The sequence below is a fragment of the Jaculus jaculus genome, chromosome 8, assembly GCF_020740685.1.
Source record: "Jaculus jaculus isolate mJacJac1 chromosome 8, mJacJac1.mat.Y.cur, whole genome shotgun sequence".
Lineage (NCBI taxonomy): Eukaryota > Metazoa > Chordata > Mammalia > Rodentia > Dipodidae > Jaculus > Jaculus jaculus.
In genome coordinates this window covers 21,641,374-21,654,028 of record NC_059109.1, presented here as the reverse complement: position 1 = coordinate 21,654,028, position 12,655 = coordinate 21,641,374, and the positions used below count along the sequence as shown (strand labels likewise).

The following is a 12,655-nucleotide window of genomic DNA, read 5'->3' as shown; positions in this document are numbered from 1 at the left end:
GGCCTGAAGTGTCCCTGTTGCAACTGCAGGCAAGTTCATGCACCACAAGAACTCATACATGATCATATACCACACCCTCCCACCCATACACTACTCCAGATAAAAAGATAAAAAAGAAAGAAAAGAAAAAAAAACTAAAGATTACCAGATGAATATTGAGAATTCTTGAGAGAACCAGTTACACATTTTAAAAGATTAAATAACCCTAATATCCATCCTGAGTTAAAAAGTAAATAAACTAGTACTAAGTTTACTTTATAAAAGACACAAAACTATTATGGTATCGCTGAAATATGTCACTATGCATTTTTTTTCAGATTTGCATCTATCAATGATGATTGAGTCACAAATGGAGGATAAACTCACAGTCAGCCATGCTCCTTATTAAGAATGCTTATCACTTACCCTTCTATAAGCCATGACCTGCTAACAAAACTGGTGTTGTTGGTGGCTACTGAGTGTTTGTTCCTACTTAGTTGCAAAAGCAATAGCCCTATAATTATAGCCTGCCTCTCATCATTGCCTCAGTATAACTTCCTCCAGAGGATATTTTGTCCCTCTAGATATAATTAATATAGTTCAACTAGAATATTAACTTATTAAAAAGATTTTTTTTTAAAATCACACTTGATGAAAATTCAGTGTTTAAAATTTTAACTGTTTTTGAAAAACAGTGACTGTAGTAGTAAAAAGCAAACATAAAGTCGTTTATTTCCTTCATTTAACTAAAATGGATCAAAAAATAATGTATCATAGTGATTGATTATTCTGCATCCTAATATAGAAAATTTTATTACATTTTTCATTTCGTATCTTTGCCAGAATAACAAGGGTCTATAAGCAACCAAAGGTAGAGATGGCTTACAGAAAAGGGACATTTAAATGGAGAAATAATTGCTTTTACATCCAAATATCCTGTGCTATTATTGTCACTGCCTAATCTCAGCAATTATTTGTTCTTGCTGTCAAGGCAATGCTCAAACATCTTCTAGAGCTGAATGAATTGTTAGAGTATTTTAACTCAGTTATTTCTTGCTATAACACTTTTAGAAACATTCTCATTATTATACCATATATCTTTTTGTCACTATAAGTTTTAAATGCCAGAAATCTAGGCGTTTTTCTCATTGCTGAGCCTTAGCAATTATTATATTATACAGTGCAGTCACATTAAGTTTTAATCACATATCTGTGTGGCTAACATGAGTCATAGCTGGGAGGATAAAAGTATCAGAAATGATAGATTTTGCTGCTAGATTGAAGTATAACATTGATTTGAATGAATGATCTAAACTATATTAATTTTAATGCAAACTTGAAATTGTAGAACTATCTCAGTTCTGAATATAGCAGCATATATGAATATCCTTAATGCAATATGTGGGTATAATAATGATAAAACTTTTGCAAATATTTCATAGATATTCTATAAAATTGGATGTCATCAGTGCCTGTTATAATATTCTTTGAAAAACACATTCATGCACATAAGAAGGGAAGAAGTCAATCTAGTGTTTAAGTATTTTGATACTTAAGTACACTCTCATATAAGTGATTGTGTAGTAAAAATTATTACCCTCTCTGGGATTACTTTTTAAATACTATTTTTTAAAACTTTTTCTGTAAATAAAAATCCAAACTTTAGCATAGCATGAATTTATGTAGTATGTTTTAGCAGAACAGTTCACATTTACTAAAACTTCTTTAGCATGGAAAAACAGAGGACAGGCTGAATGAACATTCATAGTTCCACACCTTCATTGCCTATGACTCTAATACTTAATTGCTTAGTGTGAAATTTAAATAACTAAGTCTTTAGCTAGGTGTAGTGATGTTTGTTTTATTTATATAAGAGTGTATAATATCCTTCCTTTTGGTACTGAAGATAACTATTATGTAGATTTATTTAATTATGCATAATTATATAAACTTGCTGTTTGTTATAATTTAATCATATATGTAGCATATAATCTATTTACTCTGGTTCATTTTGATTACAGAGGAAAATATAAAGTAATCCACCCCTTAATCAGTGTGTATGTTTCTCCCTTGTCCTTCATAATCCCTAACATCTTTTAAAATGAAATCCAAAGCCACGTTAAAGACGTTTAAATATAATAATATAGTGAAATAGGAATAAAAAATCCATACTTTACTTTTGATTCTGGGTTATCAGTTTAAATCTGAAAATGTTTAATGAAACCATATTTTTTTTAAAAAATGCCCAGTAATTCCTCCTGTTAACTTCATTCAACTTTGCCATATGCTCCCTGCCTTGATATCAGCCTGATTTGATGAAAAAAAAAATGTATTTCCCAAGATTTGGAAAAGGTTTTAATTAGTAAAGTGCAAAGGTAAATAGAATAGTTATGGAAGTACAGACATACAGAATGAATCTACACTGTGAATAGTATTTGAATAAAACATTTAGTAATGGAAAGCAAGAAACAAGAAACTGATGTAGTAGAAAACATGCAGCGATAAAATTTCAGGATCAGGGTATGTACTAATCATTTCTTGAATTTTACTATCCAAATTATGCAATGTGTTCACTCATCACAAGTAATTTCTTACCATTGAACAAGTGTAAGATTTTATACTAGAAATCAAATATCTTGTTTTTGCTTTGATGTTTTTTGGATTCTGCTCCCACTTTGACAGAGGTATCTTTTGATTTCGTATGGGTTAAGCAGTCATTAACCTCACCATCTAGGTCTGTTTTTTGTCCCGTGATCTGATGAAGGAGCTCATCCTTTCTTGTTTTTAATCTTTAGTATAACACACATAAAGATCAGTACAGAAGCTGTGATAACGTCTCTGCCAAATCATCAGATAGTGATGTCAGTGATGTGTCCGCCGTTTCCCGAACCAGCAGTGCCTCACGCCTCAGCAGCACAAGCTTTATGTCAGAGCAATCTGAGCGCCCCAGGGGTAGGATCAGGTGAGTTGGCAACACTGTTTATATTAACTAGATCTTAACCCTGGCTTAAAATGTATCTAGATTCTAGAATATTGTCTAGATTGCAGTTTAGATCATGTAACAGAAAACACCTCATTAACGTAACTGAGTGGGTTGGGCATGTAACTAAACTGCTTTGGTATCATTAACAAATGTGTGTCATAAAGTCCACTGTCAGTTTTAGCTTATAGTGATAACTTCAGAATCTCTCAGAGTTAGAACTGTAGGGAAGCCTTATAATGTTATAAAATCGGCATAACTTCTTTCTCGTCACAAAAACTTTTCTGTAAAGCACTAGATAGCAAATATTTCAGGCTTTATAGGAGAATATCCATCACAACTACTCAACAATCAGCATGAAAGCTTTGCATAAACCCAGAATAGTCAGCAAAGATAGTATTTCTAGGTTTTTTTTGACATAAACTTTAGGTTTACATACACTTTACATTTTGAAGTTGGTTAGAGACTAAACTGTCCTCAAAGATGCCCCTGCATATGAACACACTATAGGAACAGGATATACTTGTAGATGTGGAATAATTGATAATAAAATGCATATTAGAAGCCAAAGAAATCACATTATATCTGACTACTTTATCTTCTCAAAATGAAGCTGAATTTTTCATAAAATAACTATTAGTATTTCACCCTCATCATGTATCTCTGTCATTCAAGGCAAACAAATTTCAAGCATTTTCCATAATACCAAACTTTAAAATCAAATGTGAATGTAATCCTAACCTTGCTCCTAGACATCAAATAATATTGGATGATTTGTGAAGCACAGCAATTTCCAACCATAGCCAGATTTGTAATCTATTTTTTCTGGCTTTACCAAAGTTCACTTTTTGTACCAAGACATATTTTAACAAAGTTGAAGAGGCAGTTCAATGCAAATAGAACTTTGTTCTTTTTTCATCGTTCCTTGATAGAACAAGATAACTATTATCAAAATTAGTTATACTTGTCTGTATTCCTCATTTGAAAGATATAGAAAGGTTTAAGAGAAGTTATTTTCCACGAGCTTAACTATGTTTCTTAAAACAAAGCCTTTGATAGAGCTGGGTGTGATGGGACATGCCTTTAGTCATAGCACTCTGGAGGCTGAGGTAAGAGGATCACTGAATTCAAGTCCTACTTGGTTTTGCATGAGCTCCCAGTCACCTTCAGGTTGAGTAAGATTCTGCCTGGAAAATAAACAAATAATTAAAATAAAGCTTAGTATTTGATGTAATTATAGGTATAGGAAATGAGTCTGAATTGATTTGGAGATTTTAAATGAGAGTAGGACCTTTTAAATATTTAAAAATTTTATAGGCAATACAAAGACTTAATTTCTTCTAGGAAGTTTCATAGTTATGCTTGCAAACAGTTACAAAAATGATTTAAAGTTTTCTTATTCAACAACACGAAAATGCAAAATGATATTTTAAATAATCTTGATTTTTGTCATTGCCTATGAAATCAACTAACCACAAAAGACACATGAATATCTCAGAATAAATTAATGAAACTTTTATTGTGTAAACTTTCAGTTGTTGTACTGGTTTGCTCCTGACATCAAATGTGCTATCATGAGCAACTTTTTTCTGTTTGCCCCCTCCATCTTTCTCTTTCTTTCACATTCATAAATAAATAAAAATTCTTAAGAAGTTACAACATTCAAGGAATATCTTATCAAGATAGGATTATTTATGGAAATTAGGTCTTAGATACTATTCCTGCCTTTTGGGATAAAATAGCTATGAATTATAATTTTAAAACATCTTAGCATGTCATTGTTTTTAGAAATATACTTCCTCATTCCATTATTTGTTATAATGGAATTCAGTGATTTTTGTGACACATCAAGGTTATCTGCCCAGTCTTCCTGCTACTTGCCATGGCAAGGCACCTTCCTAAAATGAGTTGTCCATGAGATAATTACAACGCATCAAAGAGAAAGAGTCAGGCTAACCTGACAACCAGCTCCAGGGTGATGGTGGCAGACATAGTGGTCAATCAAAACCTATCAAAGCAGAAATCCAAGACTACAAAGAAGTCAGTACTAAATCAGACTATGAACAGGCCTGCCATGGCTTAGGGAAAACTGTGGAAGAGGGGGTGGAAGCACCACAGAGTGGGTAGGAATATCCTGAGTCATGGTCCCTCCACTACCGCATAGGGATTGAATGAGGATTTCAATACCCCACCGTGAATCCCATACCCCATATACATACATCCATACAATTTTAAAATATAAATAAAAATATTCTGACACTGAAAAAGGACTGAAGAGGTGGCATAGCGGTTAAGGCGCTTGCCTGCAAAGCCAACGGACCCATACTTGATTCCCCAGTACTCATATAAGCCAGATGTACGTGGCGGCACACACATCTGGAGTTCATTTGCAATTGTTAGACACCCTGGGGCACCCATTCTGTCTCCCTCACTCTTTATCTCTATCTGCCTCTTGCTTTCTCTCTCTGAAATAAATAAAATATTTTAAAATAAAAAAGGGTCAAATAAAATGCCTAATTTAAAATGTCTAATTTAGCCAACCGTAGTGGCACATGTCTTTAATCCCAGCACTCAGGAGACAGAGATAGGTGGATTGCTGTGAATTGTCACCTTGAGACTACATGGTGAATTCCAGGTCAGCCTGGGGTAGAGAGCAAGGCCCTACCTCAAAAAATCCCAAAAGAAAATAATAATAAAATAAAACAATATAAAGTAAAATGTCTAATTTTAAGACTTTAAGGTGGAGAAGATGGCCCAGCCACTAAAGGCACTTGTATGCAAAGCCTGATGTGTGAGGTTCAATTCCCTAGTACCCACATAAAGCCAGATGCAAAACCTGGCACATGAGTCTGGAGTTCGTTTTCAATATCAAGAGGCCCTGGCTTGCCCATCCTCCCTCCCTCCCTCTCTCCCTTTCCATCTCTTTCTCACTCCCTCTCTTTATCCCCCTCTCTCCTTGCAAATAAATAAACAAAAATATTCAAAAATAGTAACAACTTTAATAAGTCAAACTGCATATTTAATTTTTAGTGAAGAAAGTACAATTCAGTTGGAACAATTGAAGAACAACAAAAATGCTTAATTTGGGCAAAAAGAAGTAAATGAATAAATAAATGTGTTGATTAGAACTGACAAAAGGGAGTTGTAGGCTTGCTGTAAAGCATATCAATAATTGCAACCAAAGTAAATGGACTGGGAGTATAGCTGTATGTATAGTTCTGGCCAAACCTTCTTTTTATTAAAAAAAAATTCGGGCTGGAGAGATGGCTTAGTGGTTAAGCACTTGCCTGTGAAGCCTAAGGACCCCGGTTCGAGGCTCGGTTCCCCAGGTCCCACGTTAGCCAGATGCACAAGGGGGTGCACATGTCTGGAGTTTGTTTTCAGAGGCTGGAAGCCCTGGCGCGCCCATTCTCTCTCTCTCCCTCCATCTGTCTTTCTCTCTATGTCTGTCGCTCTCAAATAAATAAATAAAAAATGAACAAAAAAAAATTTTTTAAAATATTCAATTTATGGTCATAGTAAAAAAATTCAAATAGAAATGGACATACATAGAAAAGCCATATCCCACAGCCCAACCCCACTCCCAGGAGCATGAGTGTCTTTCTTGAAGTGTTCCATCTAGATAGAAATGTAAATAGTGCTCATAAAAGACATGGGATTATACCACATACTATTAGAATGTGTTTTTAAAAACCACCATTTCATGGGTATATTTCTACATGAGTACAGTCAGATTCACTTCCGTCTTTTCAAAGAGTGGTTACATAATTGTAACTAGATCTCTATGGATGGACATTTTGGTTGATTCCCAGTATTCTATATGTACATCTTTATACAACGGCACACTTACAGAAGTGAGTTTGAAGAACATTTTTCCTAAAAAGTTTACTTTTTAAAAAAACTGATTAGAAATCACAGAAGAGTTTTTGATGATTGAAACAGACTTGAAGGCAGTATGGGTGGCTGGCACGTGGACTGACAGAGATCAGTGCCCTAAAGAACAGGTGGTTCCTGGCATCCAATCCACCAGGCCTCCAGCAGTTTCCCATGAGTAACTGCACATCACTTCCAGGAGTCAGAAGGGTGATTATATACATATGCATGCCACACCGTCTCTTGTGGAGGAAATCACTATGGCAGTTCATAAATAGTGACATAATAGTTCAGTACAATCATATTCATCTGGTACCAACAAGATGATCCAAAACTAGCTTGGAGAGCATGACAAGTATAAGATGTCGTGGGCTTTTGAGAACGGAGTATCTTCACAGAATGTACTTGCTAGTCCCAAAATCCCGAATCTGAAATGCTCCAAAATCCCAAACATTGACCATCATGTTGGATCAGGGATGCCTAACCTGAACTGTGTTAAAGATGAAATATGGTAGTTATTGTTCAAATTCAGTGGCTAAAACAATCCTTTTAAAAGAAGATAAAAAATAACTGTGTGATAACTTATAGGCTGCATTACTCTCTGGAAAAATATGATCAACCAATCAGAACTTTGGTATTATTGTTACCACTTTTTCTTTCACATCCTCATCTTGATGGTAGACCAAAGCTCTCATTTTCTGGGCACATTCTTCTCCATATAACAGGAAAAATAATGACCCTTTAGCAAAAGAAGGCTGGTTAGCTCCATGGCCTTCCATTTGGAGGCAGTTCTTTATATTCTGCAAGAGGGTAAGTACTCGAAGAAGAATCTCCTTAGCCATTTGGCCATCATAAAGGGACAGGAATGATGGATCCACTTGGGCATTGAGTAGTCCTTCTGTCATGGCTGGATATTCAGACAAATTCAATAGCAGTTTCAACACTTAAACCTTGGTGCTTCCATTTCCACTAAGTAGCAGGTGGAACAGGTCTGTAATGTAGTTGCTCAGCATATGCTGGTGGTCATTGGTAACAGTCATGTTTGTCAACAGCCTCAGTCCAGCCAGCTGCACAGCTGAGTTCGGGGTATCAAGATGACATCCTCACAGACTTGATTGACATATATCTTTATCTTGATTTGGTTTTCAACATTCACACTCAGGTTATTGAGTGCATTTAAAGCTTTATCTTTAATACTGTCATTTGGACTGTTGGTTTTGTTTCCAACAATGGAAATACTACCCAGTTCACGAATAATGGCTTGGTTAGCTGAAAAGGCTGCATTGTTACCCAGAATGACCAAGGCTTTTTCAATAATAACAGGGTCCTCAGTTGACTCAAACAGGTAGAGAAGTTTCTTCAGTTGTTCTGCGTTTAGGACCTCATCATGTGAACCATCAGTTAGATCTTCTGCGGAGCGTGAGGGGCGCAGCCGCCGCCCATGGCAGCCTCACCACAGGTCACAGGTCAGCCGGTAGACGCAGTACCAGGCGCCGGTGCCCAGCACCAGCCCGCCACTACCGAGCCCACATCCCGTGCGCCCCCCATGCCGCCCGGAGAAAGGAAATCTCTGGCCAAACCTTTTGCAAGGACCTAGTTTCAGTTCCCAACATGACAAAGAAAAAGAAGCAAATGAAGCTGAGTAAATAGTCTAGAACAAATATGAGAATGCATTATCATGAGACAAGAAAAGGAAGCTAGAAATATAGATAATTAAGCCAGACGTAGTGGCATATGTCTTTAATCTCAGCACTCACTTGGGAGGCAGAGGTAGGAAGATCACTTGAGTTCAAGGCCACCATGAGACTGCAGAGTGAATTCCAGGTCAGCCTGGGCTAGCATGAGACCCTACCTCAAAAAATAAAAATAAATAAATAAATAAATACATGGATGGATAGATGGATTAAAGGTAAGTAGGTAGGTAGGTAGGTAGGTAGGTAGATGGATGGATAGATAGATAGATAGATTATTAAATGATATTTTTAAAAATAAGAAAATTATGACTTTTATAACTCAAATAAAGATGAATAAATTATAGCCAGCATCTAACTTTAGCTTACTTTGTGCTATAGGTTACTTGAGACACCTTTATGCCTGTGGACTTTGTTGCATGCAGGATTGCATTGTTAGTAGGAATCACCCGACGAAGAGCAGCTTGTGGGCAAAAGGGTTTATTATGGCTTACAGACTAGAAAGCTCCATTCTGGCAGGGGAACACAATAAACAATGGCATGAGCAGAGGGTGGACATCATCCCCTGGCCAATGTAAGGTAGACAATAGCAAAGTAGAGTGTGCCGAACACTGGCATGGGGAAACTGGTTATAACACCTATAAGCCTGCCCCCAACAATACATTCCCTCCAGGAGGCATTAATTCCCAAATCTCCATCATCTGGGAACATACCATTCAGAATGCCTAAGTTTATGGGGGGCACCTGAATCAAACCACCATATTCCATCCCTGGCCCCCATAAACTGATATCCATCCATGATGTAAAATTCAAAGCATTCAGTCCAACTTTAAAAGTACCCGTGGTCTGAGGTCTTTTAACTGAGCCATAATACCAAAAATGTTGCCCCAAAACACATAATGGCACAGAGGAAACACACTGCAAAAGATGTCATTCAGCTTAGCAAAGAATATTCAACCAATACAAGATTTTAACAGGGTAAACATTAAACTCTATAGCTCCAAGTTGAACAACTCTAGTCAGTAACAAGTCTCCAAATCCAATAATTCAGCAACAAGTCTCTGGAGTTCCAATCCTGCCCCTCCAGCTAGGCTACTCACAGTTCTGGAAAACTTCATGCAGGGTCAGCAATTTTCCTTCTCAGCCCTCTTGTGATGCCTGCATCTCCACTGGGTATCCACTGCAACCCATGGTTCATCCTCACAGCTCCACTGGGTCTCCATGCAGGCAATGCAGCAAACCTGTTTCACACTGTCTATAGCCATTTCCAAATCCCAAAATTGTGTTGGAAATCCAGTGTCCCTCTCTTTCTTGAATTTCTTATACTCCACAATACCAGGTAGGGTGCCAATTTGTTAATCTAGGAAGGAATAAAGCAGACTTTGAAGAACAAAACACTCCTTGAGTATTCAGACTTCTTCAGAAGAGTCTATATTCTTCCTGGTGCCCTAGTGCAGGCCAGATGGCCCAATCTCAATGGTTATAATCTCTCATATAATTACAGCTGAATGGGCTGAAGTTTCAGCCCAAAGATTTCATTTCTGTGCCATATCCATCTATTCATACCAGTCCATTTCTCCACACTACAACCCTGCACAAATTTCCAGGACACAGGCATAACAGCAAGCCTCTCACACAAACTGCTTCTAGCCAAGTCCAAGCAAAGCTCTTTCTCACCCTCATAAGCCACACTTCACAGTCCGTAGTTCTTGCTGCATTCAGGTTTTCCAACACAGGCCAGAATAGTTCATCAAGCTGTATTTATAGCACTTCAAGGTGTCTCTTAGGCCAAGGTTCCAAATCCTTCCACATTCCTCTTGAAAATCAGCTCCAAAATGCCAAAGCCATACAGTCAGCAATCCCATTCCTCATTACCAACATTACTGTTAGAGTCAGATTTGCATTGCTGGCAGAAATCACCTGACCAAGAGCAGCTGGTGGGAGAAAGGATTTATTTTAGCTTACAGACTCAGTGGGGAAGCTCCATGATGACAGGGAAAATAATGGTATGAGCAGAGGGTGGAATCACCTCCTGGCCAACATAAGGTGGACAATAGAAAGAGAGTGTGCCAAACACTGTCTTGGGGAAACTGGCTGTAACACCCATAAGCCCATACCTAACAATACACTGCCTCCACGAGGCGTTAATTCCCAAATCTCCATCAGCTGGGAACCTAGCGTTCAGAACACCTAAGTTTATGGGGGACACCTGAGTCAAACCACCACAGGCTTGTAACTGCAAACAGCATACAGGAAAGTTGATTTAGTTGCAACAGTCATTATCACCACCATGCAAAAAATATTCACCAGTTGGCCCTTCACAAAAGAGCTATTCCCTACTGTACAAGTTCCTTGAAAATTATAGCTTACTAAAACTCACATAAAGATAAGTTTTGAAAATCACAGAGCTTTATCTTTGTTTAAAAAAAAAACAAGTAATTCTACAATTGTTATTTTTAGACCTTTCCATTAATAAAACTCCAGACCCAGCAAAAAATTTGTAAATTATTTAAAACATTTAAAGAATGATCTAAATAATGAAAAGAAGAGAGACTAAGGAACATTTTTTAAGACAGTCTGCCCTGGGTAACTTTGCTAAGGATGTTATGTATGAGACAGGAAAACCAGGTCACCAACTATTATTAAAATAGTCAAAGCTCTCTTAAATAAAACTTCAGCAAGTTCAATTTATGGAGAGAGAGAGATTGCTGGAATGAAGATATGAATATGAGAATGCATTAGAAATAAAGCAGTTTGGGTTTTGTTCCATGTATACAAAAGTGACAAAGTTGATTTAACATTCTACTTATGCAATTCATTACAGATTTAAAGAAACCATATATTCATCTCAGTGGATACCTAATACCCAACTAATAGAATTAGATTAGAAACATATGTAAAACTCATCACACCATTATGATTTAATGTAATCTTTGAGTCATGCTTGGTGGTTTATATGTCAAATAACTAGATTCTGGAGTCTCAGGCAGGAAGATTACCAATAGTCTGAGGCTAGTCTTGGATACATAGTGAGATCCAGGACAGCTTGGGCTACCATGTGGAACCCTGTTTCAGACACACAAATCACATTTCAGGAAATGCAGAAAAGTTCTTTCTTACTATGAGGTTAAAGGTTATCTGAAATAATCCGAAGAGTAACTAATAGTGAAGTATAGAGCACTTCCTTACTGAAGCCACTCACAAATTTACTACTTAACAGTATTCAGATGCACTAGCAACTGTTGGACTCTACAACATAACAGTGAAGCAAAATGCAACGAAGGAATAAAAATGAGACTGAAGATGAGTTAAAGTTGTCATTGACAGTTGATATGATTATGCATATTGAAATCCGAAAGAATCTGAAATGCAACTGCTATACTTAATTAATTCAGCAAAGTCATTGCACTCAAGGTCATATTTACAAAAATAATTGTTTTATTTCCTAGTGACAAACCATAAAAAATTGAATTTACAAAATTCTATCACATTTACTATGCTCACATGACAAGAAATGTCCACAAATACATCTTAGGCCCAGGAACAACGTAACTAAATGTGCTGGGACACAATACTGAAAAATGCTTAAAACCTAATGTAGAAATAACCACGTGTGTGTGTGTGTGTGTGTGTGAGAGAGAGAGAGAGAGAGAGAGAGAGAGAGAAAGAGAGAGAGAGATTGATATTCAATGAAAAGTACATAGAGACCAGTACTCTGAAGGCCTGGCCTGATCAGATCGATATTTTGATCTACTTTGAATACATTCCTCAGTGTTGGCTGCTACTTCTTACCAAACTGATTCTAGTAGACACATTTTGGAGGTATTGATACATCTTAGGTATCAGTTATTGGTCTCTGTGTTATCATTCCTGGGAATTAGCTAAATACCAGGTATGGCTACTTAATATTGATCACCCAGTTGAAAGTATGATTAATACCTTATTTATTCAAATGTAAGCATAGAGCTTAAATATTTTTATTAAATTTAACAGTTTTGTAAACAGTATTGTGAACATTTGTGTATTGTACCTTTATTTGTTTATTACACCTTATATTATGTATCTATAGTTTTGCCATGAAGTCATGATAGACCTGTAGGTTTCTGTGGGTATACACACACACGCACGCACG

General features: G+C 36.7%; 1 protein-coding gene and 1 pseudogene across 38 annotated transcripts in view; one reads left to right on the top strand and one right to left on the bottom strand.

The window, feature by feature from the left end:
• Window positions 1–12,655, top strand: part of Rims1 (regulating synaptic membrane exocytosis 1) — a 486,577-nt gene that overhangs the window by 401,036 nt on the left and 72,886 nt on the right. For 30 of the 38 annotated variants that reach the window (XM_045157129.1, XM_045157099.1, XM_045157115.1 and 27 more), the window contains one exon: window positions 2,775–2,941. The exons of the other annotated variants lie outside the window; for them this stretch is intronic. In XM_045157129.1, the coding sequence (XP_045013064.1) occupies window positions 2,775–2,941 (167 nt within the window). The remainder of the gene's footprint in view (window positions 1–2,774; window positions 2,942–12,655) is intronic. 38 annotated transcript variants of the gene reach the window in all.
• LOC101616197 lies at window positions 7,456–8,380 on the bottom strand (annotated as a pseudogene).